This window comes from Crocodylus siamensis, chromosome 4 (assembly GCF_052110815.1).
Source record: "Crocodylus siamensis isolate JL-2025a chromosome 4, ASM5211081v1, whole genome shotgun sequence".
NCBI classification, from domain to species: domain Eukaryota; kingdom Metazoa; phylum Chordata; order Crocodylia; family Crocodylidae; genus Crocodylus; species Crocodylus siamensis.
In genome coordinates this window covers 114,604,281-114,618,758 of record NC_143398.1, presented here as the reverse complement: position 1 = coordinate 114,618,758, position 14,478 = coordinate 114,604,281, and the positions used below count along the sequence as shown (strand labels likewise).

Genomic DNA, 14,478 nt, shown 5'->3' with positions numbered 1-14,478 from the left:
GAAGGGGAGGGGAGGAGCAACTGCTGCAGCTCCCCACCCACTTCTCACATTGTGATCCCTGGTATGAGGAGCAGAAAGGGGCTTTGCTGCACTGCTCCGGTGCCCACTGCTCTAAGGAAGGCATGAGGAGTGGGGAGAAGTGGCTGAATGCCTATACTGCTCCCTCTCCTGGAACCAGTTCTAGTGGTAGAAAACTTCCACCACTAGAAATGAATGTTTGTATGTGGCCCATGTCATAAGAAAGCAGTGAGGAAGAGGATGACCTGTCCATCTTTTGTATTGACAGCTTATCAGAGACTCAGGCAGGGTGGAATAAAATCACACTGAAGTACTTGAGTCTACTTCGGCACCTACCCTGGCAAGCAGTATATGGCCTCAAATGTATGCTTAGAAACTGAACGTAGAGTTTTTGTCTAGATTGAAACAAGAGGCAATGGCAGACATGGATATGTAGAATGACCTTCAAAGCAGGCAATGTCAGGAGACATGGATATTTTAACTATGAATCAATCTCAATCCCACTGGAGGTAACAGGAGTTTTCCCATCAACTTTCAAGGGGTTAGGTTTTACCCTCTATATTTCTGCTATAGGGAAATACTCATAATGTAGTCAAATCTGCCAGAGTCTCTGAACCCTTTTCTTTTAACTACACAGTTACATGTGCAAATCGAGAATGTTTCTCCCTGGGCTTGTTAGTTGAATTAAACCTTAAATTGAATAGTTTCCCAAAGGAAGTGGTAGAAGCCCCATCACATGGCAAATATGAATCTTGGCTGGACAAAACACTAATAAACATACAACAGGAGATTATCTTTCAAATGGCAAGGAGATGGACTCCACCTCTGGTACATATTTCCTTTCTCTAGACTTTACTGTGTGATATAAGTGATGGTGTGACTTACACTTGTCTAGATTCAAATGTATTATTATGCTACATAAATATGGAATGACTGCTGCAACAAGTGGAGCTATCTAGATACAACTCGTAAATTAAATTGGAACTCAGAATATTTTGCAAATATACTAAAGGTCAAACAGACACAAGTATTTCTGTTTAATTACTGAACATATATCTTAAAGCACAGTAAGTCATGGCTGAAATTTTGTCTCAGAAACTTCATGGGAAGTTGCACCTATTTGTGGGTGCATCTACTAGTTCTACTGTGCATTAGTATGGCTGGCAAAAACTATACTAATGCACTAATGTGCAGTAGATTTAGTCTAATGTGCATTAATGTCACTTAAAAAGTGTTCACCCATGCTGATCGCAGCGCATTAAGTTAGTACCCATTACAGGTACTAAATTTAATGTGCCATAATTAATGCAGTCTGAGGCAGGATTTGGACTTATAATCCTTTGTGGAATAATGTTAAAGTCAGTTGACAAGATTTGCAGTTACTCTCCAGCTGCTTTGCATCATTCTAATGACACAGTGAACTTGATTAAATCAGATGATAAAAATGCTTTTATGGCTGTTTTGCATCACTAGAACAGCACAAGGCAGTGAATCTGGCCCAGAAGAAGTTTTCAACACCCATATAGAAGCACAAAGCTGTGCCTGATGGAAATGACTGCAGATCACTAGCTTCATTTTGGGCATGCTCCTCTTCAGCACTTCCACCTCTGTACACAAAACCCAGAAATGCAGCAGTGAACCCACTTGTGGTGTGTCCCTGGCACTGCTCTCAAACCTACTAGAGAAAGAGGTTCTCATAAGTGGCTATATAGGGAATCCCTGTAGTCTTCATTACTGCATTTCTGGGTGTGGTATGTGGAACTCAGAGTAGGTGGAAACAACTGCTTGAACATGTCACTCCCCAAGAGCTCACTCTTCCTGCCTACTTTGTGGAGGTTAGTGCTTATAACATTACTAGCCTTGAAGACACTTTATGCACAAAAGAGGCCATAGACCAGCCTGTGTTGTCTCTGTGTGAGTGAACAAGAAGAGTTAGGCTGCTTGTATCTTCTTCCCAGCCTCATGCATAGGGCAGGGCACAATCTCACAGTTATACTACCAAAGTATAAAGGCAGGTTGAATTTGAAACTCAAATTTCTTGTTAGTATCCTCTTGCATGATATTTTAACAATTTAAAAAAAAAATCAACGACTGTCAAAGTGTTACAAGTTCTTCAAAAACTAGACTAGAAAAGCTCCATAATGCCTCTTTGGAGAGCAGATCCCAGACATCTCATACACAACTGCTGACTCTTCATTTCTGTGATGACACAAAGTAATTGAGGCAGCTCTTGGCATACCTAAAAGAGCTATGAAAATTTTTATGGGGGTTAATAAGAATTTTTAGAAAAGCAGGTGAGAATGTATTTCTGTGCTGAATGCCCTCTAAGGCCTGCTCAGTAAAGGACATTAACATGTTGGTTGAGGATTATCTCAAAGTCTGTTGATAGTTTTGCATCCTGCATTCAAATGCTAATGACCAGACTCCAGTTTCAATAACACTGAGTTTGTACCAGTGTGACTGCACTGGCCTGAAGAGGTTTACAGCAGTGTCAATGGGCACTTGTACATGTGACAAAAATTTCCTTTGTGTGGCTTAATAGTATTATACAATACATATGCGCAAGGTTTGGGGGTTTCAAATGAGTTCGCAATGTTTGCAGGACTGTAAATTGCAATGATACAGCTGTCAGCTCACCTCCCAGCCACAGGAGAGGTGGGCAAGATCCACTGATAAAAAGGATTGGGCTCTTCACCACTTCTCCCTTCAGCAGGCACCTGGCAACTGCAGGCATTGGTGGAAGGCAGAATTGGCGGAAGGCGGGGACTCAATCTTTTTTTCTTTTTTTGTGGAGCCTGCCTGGCTGTCCCACAGCCGGGGACGGGCAAGTTTCCAGGGGTCTGAGCAGTCCCTGAGCTGTGGGAGGCCACAGTCCTTCCCTCAGCAGCAGCGCACCCCCCCAGACCACCTGGGTGGGCTACTAGTGTCCCAGGGGTTGCTCCAGCTCAGAGACAGAAGCCGACCTGATCCAACTCTTCCCTGAGCCTGCTGCGGCTTCCAGCACCCTGTGAACTCTCCCTGCTGCCTTCCTGCAACTGGTGTCCGCCTGGGAATGGGCTGGCTTGCCCCTGGGGCAGTGGGGGGAGGCAGCAGGAGGGTAGCTGGGTGTGCTGGTGGCTGGAGAAGGTGGTGGGGATGGTGCATTGGGTGCTGGAAGCCCAGGCAGGCTTGGGGAAGCTTGGGCTTGACAGGCTTCCAGCTCCCCATGCACCATTCCTGCTGCCTTCTCTGGCTGCCAGCACACCCAGCTGCTCTCTTGCTGCCTCCCTGAGCTGCCCCAGGGGCAAGCCAGCCCATTTGTCAGTGGCAGGAAGGTGGTGGGGACAGTGCATGGGGTGCTGGAAGCCCCAATGGGCTCAGGGAAGAGTTGGATCTGGCTGGGTGCTGCCTCCAAGCTGAGGCAGTCCCCAGCCCACTAGCAGCCTGCTTAGGTGGCTCCAGGGGCACTGCTGCCACAGAGGGAAGAACCAGGGCCTCCTAGGGGCCACTTTCCCCACTGGAAGCTTACCCTCCAGCTGGGAAGAGGCAGGCAGGCTCAGCAAAAAAAGGATCAGGCCCCTGGAGGCCCCTCACTATAATGTGAAAGAAAAATTGAAATGGGTTTCAATTAAAAACCAAACATTTCAATTTAGAGAGCATAAAATAAAACCATAGGGTGTGTGTAGATGATGAAACAGGGGCCCTATACTGAAGTGGTGGGTTTTTAAAAACACCACTTCAATTCAGGGCAGATTAAACCCCTGTGTCATGCACACAACGCACTGACTTACCTGCCTCCCCAGCAGTGGGGAGGGGAGGGTGAGCTGCTAGCGGACAGAGTGGTCCCGGGCTGCGAGGGTGCTTCTCTCCACAGCAGCGGCGGCCTCCCTCCCCATGCGGCACCTACCCACAGGCACCTGGCTCGAGGGTCTCGGAGGATATTGCAGCCACAGAGGGAAGCACCGGGCCCCAGTGCAGCTCAGGCAGGCAGGCAGGCTTGGGGAGGGTGGGGGGTGGGGAAGATTAGGTTCATTGCTTTTCTTGGGCAAAACCTGCTTTCCTGGGCTGCTGCCAGGCTGCCTGCAGGGTTTCTTGCCGAGCCATGGAGCTACACAGAGTCCGGTGCCTTGCTCTGTGGCTGTAGGGGCAGCAAACTAAAACTCCTCCTCCTTAGTTTTCTGTGCCCCAAGTCATTTAAGGTGAATTATGCTGCTGAATTTCCTACAATATGCTGCCAGGGCGTGCAAACACCAACACCAGTAAAGTGGTGCAGAAGCATTTAGCCCATTTTAAAGTGTCGTGCACACACACCCCCTCTTTTGTCTGCACATGGCCATAGAGATTGAGCCCCCATCATATGTACAAGTGCCCAATGGAGGTCAGAGTCAGGCCCAGGGTTTCTCATGTGAAAACAGGGGTGGGACAGGAAAGCCGAAATTCTGAAAGGAACTTGGAGAAATGAAGAATTACTATCTACGTTTCTAGGTTCCATTTCTGCTGTGATCTCCCTACACCCCAAATCCCCTCTTTGACAGAAAGCCTATTTTTTACTTCACATTTTCTCTCATACCCCACAACTAAGGGGTTATGATATGGCCAAATTATGCCTTGATTTGTGTTCCGGGCAAGCCCAATGATTTTTATATAGCGTACATAAGGCATAAGATAGGGCAGAAAGTCACTCCAGAAACTTCTGATCTAGCTGTCTCTGCACAGCCATCAGTCTTTTCTAGCTTTGGTTCAATAGCTGGTTGAACCACAGTCTTAATGTGTAGTAAGGGAAGGAGAGTGGGAGGCATACTTGGTTCCTAAAGGAGTAGTGTCTGACAGGGTCCTCGGCTGCCAAAGAGATGCTGCTGAGCAAGATGAAAAAGAGGATCAGGTTGGTGAAAATGTTATCATTAACGATGCGATGGCAGTGGACACGAAACCTGCAAGAGAGAGGAAAGACATAAACCTTATTCATTAGAACCAGCATGGAGAGAAAACACAGGGATGGGAAATACATCCCCTCTTCTTTTCTGGCTGAGGCTGTACCTGGAGGAGTGATCTGCATAATTCACTCTGGTCCAGCAGCATGGGAAAAAGGGAGGCCCTGCAGCTGTGCCTGAGTTTGCATGGTATTAAGCACTCTTGAGCTCCCAGTGACTCACTTGCCCTGAGTCTAGACCACATCCCTGGTGCTCATGGGTGCGGGGTACACTTGAACACACCCACCCACCTGTTCTCACTCACATGCCAAATCTAGAAACATGGTAGTGGAGCAGTTCTGAGAGCATGCATTCTCCCTTCCCGCACATGGCTGCTCTTGTGATCTCTGTCTTGAAAGCAGCCACGGGGAAGGCCCCTGAAAGAGTTTCAAGCCACATTTCCAGGTTTGGTATGGGACATGTATAAGCAGGAATGGGTGGGTGGGGTCAGAGTACTGGGAACGTGGTGTACACACGTCCTCAGTGCCTCACAGGAGAAAGTCAGCATCTTGGAGGAGTGTGACAGATATCTCAGTGAGGCAGTGAGAGGATGGCAACAATCTCTCTTGGTATGTTCAACTTCTATTAGATTCAAAGTCCCATAGCTTCACTCTGAAGCTACACCATTTGCTTCAAACAAAGGGATCTAAATGAGATAGAAATCCATTTAGGATCAGTCTTCACCTGTTCTTTCAGCTTTTTTCCCCAGGCACATTACTGAGCTGACCCCAGGATGGTATTGCAATGTCTGCATATGGCTAAGCCAGTGCAGCATACAGGAACAGGGAGCTGGGGAGGGGCATCTAGGGGCATACAATACAGTTTCCATCTGCTACAGTTCAGAAATAACACAAGGCATTTCTTGCTATTAGCAGGAGCCTACCCAGCAAGAACCAAAACCAAGTTCAGGCCGGTGGAAATGTGCCCTTGCCTAGTTTGACTGGAACCTCCATAGCTCTTTCCATCTCAAGGCACTTCATATAGAAAGAGACATGTAGTCACGCAACACCTTTGCGCATCACTGTAGATAAACTCTGTCATTTTATTTAGGTCCCTTTTTTGCTTCTGAGCCCCTAGTATTTATTATAGCAAGTTTACAGGTGATTGAGGAAGTGAAGTCACTTCTTCAAGAAAAAAACATTGAGTTAAAGCCAGGATCAGAACTCAAGAGTCTTGACTCCCATTACCATACTGTCTACTATATCCCTTTTTACAGGGTACTTACATCAGTCCTGCCATGGAAAGACTGGCCTAGGGTTCAAATGTGCCCTTATGATAGAGCCTCCTGTGTGGACTGCCCTGTGAGGCATTGTGCCTCTGGCAGTGCGGTGCTTCACAAAGCACTGGGAAGCACGTTCACTTGTTACATCCTGGAAAGGAGGCAGCATGCATTTCTATTTGTGGTAGCCTAGGACCCAGTAGCATAGTTGGGAGAATATGAGGACCATGCTGCTCCCACCCCTGCAATGGGCTATGAGAGGGTATGAGGCTTCTCATAGCCCTTTTTCTTTTACACCTAGGCAAATTTGAGCTTGCTCTTACTCTTCAGTTACATGTGTAAGATACAGCTGAGCCCAAAAAGGAAACCCTGCACATTCTCTTGAAAGCCAGATGGACCCATTCTTTGCTCTGATATTTTTGTTATTTCTGCATCACATCAGGAAACCCATCTGCTAATTACACTCCCAAATTCCCGCACTATCTCAAGTAGATGGCATTTTTTAATATAGGCAAAAATACTTCTGGCCACAACTGCTGACTTTTCCATCTAGCAGGGAGTGGTGCAGAGAATAAACGGGAATTGTTAAGGATAGAGGTAGGTTTTCATCTCTAGGTGATAATGTCAGCCCAGTAGACCCAATCCTGATCTGACTGATATCAGTGACAAAAACTCCCAGTGATATCTGGCGGCAGTGGCAGATTCCTAAGAAGTGGCAATAGCTGGCACCAGATGATTTATCAGTGGTCTATGATGGTCTCAGGACACTGGTAAGCTTATTCCATACATGGCTGGCCACTGCACAGCCTTCACATAGTAATGCATTTCAGTAGCTCCTGATCAGGAATGGGACAGGGCTACTGACAGACAGATTAAGGCTTCAGATCTCATTGGCCAAGCAGAGATGTTCCATTTGTGCCAGAAGAAACACTTTTCTTCCAGCACAAAAAGGACAGAGTACAGACCTTCAACAGCTTTCATGCAGAAGACAAATGTCTCTTTTGCAAGAAGTTAAATTGGTTACTTATGAGGAGGATCTTTCTCCTGATTTAATTTGAACATCTATATATTTCTCTTGGGAGAAAGAGACACCAGTATCCCACAGTCCTCTGCTCTCCCTCCTTCAATTTCTAAGTGAGGGAGAGCAGAGGACTGTGGGATACTAGGTGTCTAATGCCTGAGGAGAATTCTCTCCTGCCTCAGGGGAATACCCCTTCCCCACAATCAACTTGGGGTAAAAGTCCCTGCCCAATGCACTCCTCTACCCTGCACCTGCAGGAAGAAGCAGGTGCACTCAGAGCTGGAGCTTTTCCAGGGTTCCAGACATGGGAGAATGCCCCTCTTGTCTGTCCTGCCAATCAACTGGATGGCAGGAGGTAGAGGGACCATTTTCCTGTGAGCACTGCTCCTCTGGGAGTGTTTCTGGGCAGGAATGCAGTCAGTGCTCTGAGAGGATCCCTGCAATATGGGAAGAGCCCCCACCTGGTGCATTCCTCACATTCCACTGGAAGGCATAAAAGGGCAGGGATAACATTCTCCCATGGCAGAAGGATGATCCTCCCTCATCCCTTCTACCCAGGCTCCGGTAGCCTTGTAGCCATGGGAGATTCCTGGAGACTGGGAATCAGGCTCTGGAAGGCTGTCCCCAACTCCAGTTTCTGGCCTCTGGGTTTTAAATGATGACCCAGTCACTTATCTGGTGGGGATTGCAATGCTCCAGGGGCCAGAAACTTGGGCTGGGGAAGGTATCCTCACTCCAGTTTATGGTCCTGTGGGTTTTACATGTTGCATGTGCTGCCCAGCTGGGAAGAACATGCAGCAATTTAAAAACTAAGGAGTGGGGACCCAGGGACAGGGAAGCAGTCCTCAGCCCCACTTCCCTGAGTCTCTGGCTTTAAATCATCCTATATGTAACCCAGATGGGCTGCACATGAGACCGTTTAAAAACCAGGGGGCTGCCTAACCAGGCAGGCAGGGGAGAGTGTAAGCTGTTAAGTAAGGATGGGAATAGCTCAGCGAGCAGCTGAGAAATTCTTATTAGCTAAGAACTTCTTTCTGAGAAATTTTTACCAGTAGAAATGAACATCTGTATGTGGTCATTGCCAACTCCAGACCCCATTTTTTAGGTAGTGCCCTGCTTCCTCTTCAACTTGTTAGAAGTTTATTCATAGCATATGGACTAGTCAGATTTGTAGTATACCTCCCAAGGACTAGAATGTGGTCCGTAATGCCCAAGCTCTATATATAGAGAGATGCAGAGCTCTGATTCCCCCAGAAGGTACATCAAAGAAGAATGGAGAAGAATGCTCTCCCCAGCAATCCACTCCTGTGGAGCCACGGATTGTCCTTCTACCTGTCCCCTTTTCTGCATCCTATTTTGTAGGTGGGAGGAATGAACACAAGGACTGCTATTGTGTGCAGTCTTTGGGAAGCCACTGAACAAGAAAAACCTTTCTTGTGCTTTGGTGGCCACACAGGGTCTGCTTACAATAAGGCCTACATATTTTGGGACATTCCAGTGGCCTGCTCGCCTCTGTGTTCCTTACTTCAAAAGCACTTAAGATTTATCTCTCAAAGTTGACTCCTGCTAGGCAGGATAATGGTATTGATACTGATACTGTTACAGAGGTCTGTAGAGCAGGGTTTCCCATCTGGGGTTGCAACTGGGGAGTTGTACAGGCATGAACGTCACTGGATGGTCATGTCATGAACAGAAGATATGAAGCTTTGTACCACATGGTCTTTGGGGCTTGTTACAAAGATGTCCTGTGTTTTCTGGTTGGAAAACTGCAGCAGAGCTGCTTCTCAAATACCTGTTGCTTGGGCTGAAGATAAAGAAAGCACTGGCATCTGGCATGGGCACAGCTTTTTCCTTGAGATGCAGTTCAGACATTGGGCGTGGCCGAGGACCCACAGGCATCTCAGGCTCCTCCTCATCTTCCTCTCCTGGAACAAACAGTTTTGTACTTTAATATTGTCAAGCACTTCATATGACCCTGAAGTTTCACTTCCTTCTTTGGCTTGAACTACAACTAGACATTTCTCCTCCTGCTTTATAAGAACGCTGCATGGAGCTGGTGCCTCAGTTGGCACTGTTGTACCCAGGGGATGGGAACTTTGTCCAATTCTTGTCAGAAAATCTCAGAGATGTCACTTTTTAAAATTCAGGAGAGAGAAGCATTAAAAGGCAGAAGACAAAGTCAAAACTTTTGCAGCAAGTTCCTCTGAAGCAGAGCTTCAGACAGTGAAGATCAGTGCCTAACCTGCAAGAAAGGAATGCAATGATGGGGACTGGGATGCCTAAGGGGGCTAAGGGGAAGGTTTGAAAGAGAACCTTAGCCTCTGAGGCTTTCAAGTACAAGCTGAAGTCAGATGATGCTCTGTGGAATGTATGACAGGATTTTGCTATTTTAAAATTCATAAGTTCATTTAATTTCATTACTAACATAAGCAGAAATGTGCAGCAGAGGGAGAGATTACTGGCTGTGCCCAACTATAGTCATCTTCCAGCCAACATGTACGAAGAAATCTACTTCATGGAGCACCCACAAAATGAGATAATCTCCAAGACAACTATAGCTCAGCTTCTTGCTTTCTCTCCCCTTCCTTTAATGATTAATTGGACTTTCATCATATTAGAAAGAGGTAGTTTGCCATTTTAGCCTGAAATCAGGCAGAAGACAGGGCAGGATGGCACTCATTCAGAGAAGCACAGACAGAAAGCAGGGCACAGGGGGCACCTTAGAGACTAACTTGCTCAGGCCTCTCTGAATGAATTAGTCTCTAAGGTATCCTCTGCCCTGCCTTTTGCCTAACACATTAGAAATTGTAGACAGATCAGCCCAGTCCCTAATCTAGCTACTGGTGACAAAAGAAGAGCAGCCCACAAGAGCATGCAAATATCATACAAGAGCATGCAAACAGTTTTCTCTTCTAGGAGCAATTCAGTTCAGAGGACCAGAGACAAGTGTTTGAGTTTGGCAGGCAGAACATGTACCTGTTTGAAGAGATACTTTTCTTTAACTGCTCCATTTTCTTCTGTACTACACTTTGTAACACAGTTTGTACAAGCTTCACTGGTTTTAAAAAATTCTTTCATGCATGCTTTTCTAAACACTCCTTGCAGAGGTGGTGTTAATGTTAATTATCATAATAATATAGTAATTATCATACTTTGCATTGTTTACATGAGGATTTCAAAGACATTGATGAGCATTAATGAATTTAGTCTCACAACATTCAAGGGAGAGAGGTAAGTAAGCGTGATTAACTTTGTTTTAATGCTAGGGATACTGAGGCAAAGGTTACATAACTTGTCCAAAAGTACACGTGGTGTCTAGGAGCAGGGCACAGAAAACTCATCTTCTGATTCCTAATTTTGTGCCTTAGCCACAAGATAACTTTTTCCCTCTTACTATGCATAGCAGAGGAATAACTCTGGAGTATGGGGTGAGGGCTCAGGAGAGTGAGGGACACTACCAGAGTAAGCATTCTGCCTTCTGGGAGATAATGAACTCTACTCTCTGCCTCATCCCACCTTTATCAAATATATAAGAACAATATGTGAAAGCTTCTGGCCTCAGTACAGCCTCTGGGTGGGGAACGTGCATTCAACGTCTCACACCTGAGGAAAGAAGGTAGCGTTTCTTCATATAAAGTAGGCTCATAAGGGCATAGCACAAGTGAACACTAAAAGCCAAATAATTAAAGGGGGTTACAGCTGGTGTAGCCTGACTGTGCCCTCATATCAGGTAACTCCCTGAGAAATTGAAACACTTCTATGAAACTGGAATGCACAAGTACATCCATACAAGCAAATGCCAATTTGGCATGCAAGGGAGATTTCTGGGTACACCTTCTGCATGCTAAATTAATTTACCCTTTTATTTTTGTTTGCCCCTTAACAACTGAAAAGATGCTTGTACTTAAATATGCATTCCCTCCACTGAAGCCTGTCATGTGAACTGGTCCTGGCAGTCAAGTCCAGATCCAGATTCAGACTTTCCCCAGGTCTGAATCAAAGGTTTTGGTTTGGTTCATTAGAGATTGAAGGGAATGAGCTGTCAAGTTCAGATTCAAAGTTTCCCCGATGTTCAAGTATGTTCAGCGCTAGGCTTTTGGTTTGGAATTATGCTGAACTGTATTTTGTTAAAAGTTAAACACACACAATGGACTAAAATGCTGGATCAGTCAGAAGGTTTGGTAGAGAGAGGGAGAAGCTTCTTAATTCTTTACATAGGACCTTTGTGGAGGAATATTGTTTTATTAGATCTTTCGCTTCTAAATTCATGAATCATCTTGGACTTTTGACATTACCTGATGTACTCTCTGAATTGGATACCTGTGTCTGAACTATACTGTAAGATTTTCTCCTCACAATACATCTATCACCTTAATAATTCTTCTAATATGTATAAGCTCAGTGATGGTGCTGATCTTTACAGAGAATGCAGCAGAAGGAGGTGGGAAGATAGGTAATTTGAACTGTAAGTGCTCTGGAGGCTCCAGGGGTGGCAGGTTTGAAATTGGACTGTATAGTAGATACAGTGAAATGACACTAATGAGAAAACTAGGATGGATGCAGGGAAAGCTGACAGAAGACTGAGTGAAAAAATGTGAAGAATAAAGGCGAGCTTACAAATGAAATGACAATACTTTTTGGCCACTAGGTTAGTGTGAGAGATTGCCAGAGGATGGGATGACATTATCTCTGAAAGGATGATTGGTACTAACAGAGAAAGCCACAAACTAGAAACAGGTGAATGTTGATGAGACACTTAGAAATGCATCATCTCAGAATGCCTGAGAACTGCAGTCAAGATGCAGCTGAAATACAACTATGTACAGGGAGTGGGTATGAAAGGGTCTAAGGTCAGATGTTATCCCAAATAGTAATGATATAGACATATAGCACCTTTTGTAGCAAAAAAAAAAAAAGGCTAAGAAGATGAATAGCCCATAAAATCAGGTAGTCACAGAGAAGTTGATAAGATGGCAGGGATAAATGGAAGTAATTGGAATAGTTGCTTCCCCAATAAACAGAGGAAGTCTTGTTCCATTGACTCTCGGAACCAACGAGTAGTGGAGAGAGGTTCTTCAGTGTCAGAGCTTCATAGAGAATAATGAGAAGACTATACAGAAAAGAACGTGACAGATTATTATGATAAGTCTTATTTCCTAATAGAGAAAAGATTTCTGACATACAAAAATTTAAATAATTTTTCAACCCTGTGCTTCCCTGAGCCCTTAGAGAAGCAGCCAGGCAACAACAGGGCTATTAGATATCATTTTCAGCAAATCACTGAGAACAGGAATAGTAGTATAGGACTTGAAAAGAGCAAAAGTAATTCCAATCTTTGAAAAGGGTGAATGGATCAATTCTGGAAACCACCATACAGTTCCCTTTGCTTCAATAAATGGTACAATAGAATGACAAATGACCCTGGAGCCAATCTGTAAGTATTTCATCACAGTGGATAGTAGGCAGCATGAGTTTTTGGATATCTGATCATGGCAGGGAAGTTGTCATTCAAATTATGGACTCTAGTCCATATTATACTCTTCCTGGTATACTAGGCTGCTGCTTGGCATGCCAGGAATAAAGCCTTAGGATGCTCTAACTTTTGCCTGTGAGTCATGGTTCCCAAGAGCCCCTTAGTGAACTACAAGTGTTTTGTGTCCACAGGTATGCAAAGAAAGGAGTTATATACAATCATTGGACACACTTTCCCCCTCAGTCAGCTTTATTTTGATGGTCTGATGCTGAAACAAGAAACCTAGTTTCTCGTCAGACAGGCTATTGACAAGTAGGCAACACATTTATATTTAGCATTTGGATTCAAATACAACACAGGCTTTCTGCCTAGCTGTCCAAACACCTTGTATATTTGTTTAAAATCAATTGTTGTACCTATTTGGCCCCATCAAACTCATTTGCTTACACATATTGAAAGGGAAGACCAGAATAAAAAAGAATTTGGTGTCTGTTAGCCTGCAATCTTAATGAAGATAATGAGTGGTGCTCTACCAAGCAGTGAATCAAGTATTAGTAATAAACATAGGACTGGAAGAGACCTCCTGGTCACTGAGCCATCTCAGGCAACCACACTGAAGAATTGCTTCATAAAAGTATTGCATATTCAGTATCAGCTCACATCTAACCTTTGACCAGCAGTGGATCTGTAAGTTCAAACTGTTATTTCTTTAGGAACCATAGTCTCTCCTTTCATTACCAAGATTGAGAAAAAAGGGCATAGAGGTACCTGGAGCTTCAGTAGTGGGATATGGATTCTTTTCTTCATTTTCATTGGGCTGATAGTCCTCCACATTGATCTGGCAGAAACAGGGGATAGACACAAAGTCCCAGTCAGATAATACACTCCCTTTTCATTTGCTCAGAAACCTGAGCCACCCACAGCACACTCAGTGGTAGCAGGCAGCAGACCTTGGTAGCAGGTGATGACTCTCCATCAGCAGTGATCGATTTCAGCTCTATTTTCTCCTCCTTTGTCTCCTCCTCCACAGCTGGCTTCTCTATCTCCTGTTTCTTTTCTGGACTAGCAGTCCTAATAAAAGTCAGCAAGATAAAAAGCAAAGACTTACAAAGGTGAAATGGTGTTTTCCTTTCAGAAACCTAGTTTAGGATAGTACACAACATGCCAACAATTGGCTCCCATCTCCATTCTGTACCCAGCATTGTATCAGCAGGGTTTTACTTCTTACCACCTGGAAGCAAAGCCTGCAACTCTGTTCCAACTCCATATAGCTTTCCTGTCTTCTCAGAGCTTTCTTGTGTGTGTGTGGTTGGGGGGGGGGGAGGAGTGTACTTTAGGGATTTGAACATATCCATGTGGGATTTTCACTCATCCAAGTCCCTAAAGATATATACTATATGAAAATTTTTCAACCCCAAGGTGGTTATGCTGAGTTAGGCCACCTGTACATTCTTCTGAGACTGCAGTATTGTTCCCCTTAATATCAGTGGACTGGGGGGATCTTGCTGATCAGCACTCTGCTTGTCAAGCCTCCTCTTAAGCAGGGCAAATAGATCACCGATCATAGGACTACTATCCAGATATGTGTGGACCCTGAAGAATGAAAAGCAGAATGATCAAAGCAACTCTCCTCCACAAGCAGCTAGGAAGGAGACAGGGCCAATGAGATGCAATCAGCAATGTTTTCCCACTACCCACAAACACCATGTGAATAGGCAGGAGAAATATGGCATGTGGTGTCACAGGATGAAGAAAGAACTGAATTTTGGGTTGTGAGAAGAAAGGGCTGAGAATGTCT

At 44.9% G+C, this 14,478-nt stretch overlaps 1 protein-coding gene across 7 annotated transcripts in view; it reads right to left on the bottom strand.

Moving 5' to 3' along the window:
• The window catches only part of CACNA1C (calcium voltage-gated channel subunit alpha1 C), a 665,915-nt gene that overhangs the window by 101,840 nt on the left and 549,597 nt on the right, over positions 1-14,478 (bottom strand). For all 7 annotated transcript variants that reach the window (XM_090043440.1, XM_090043443.1, XM_090043446.1 and 4 more), the window contains 4 exons: positions 13,631-13,751; positions 13,449-13,518; positions 9,000-9,132; positions 4,799-4,928 (listed from right to left, as the gene is read on the bottom strand). In XM_090043440.1, coding sequence (XP_089899566.1) covers positions 4,799-4,928; positions 9,000-9,132; positions 13,449-13,518; positions 13,631-13,751 — 454 coding nt within the window. The remainder of the gene's footprint in view (positions 1-4,798; positions 4,929-8,999; positions 9,133-13,448; positions 13,519-13,630; positions 13,752-14,478) is intronic.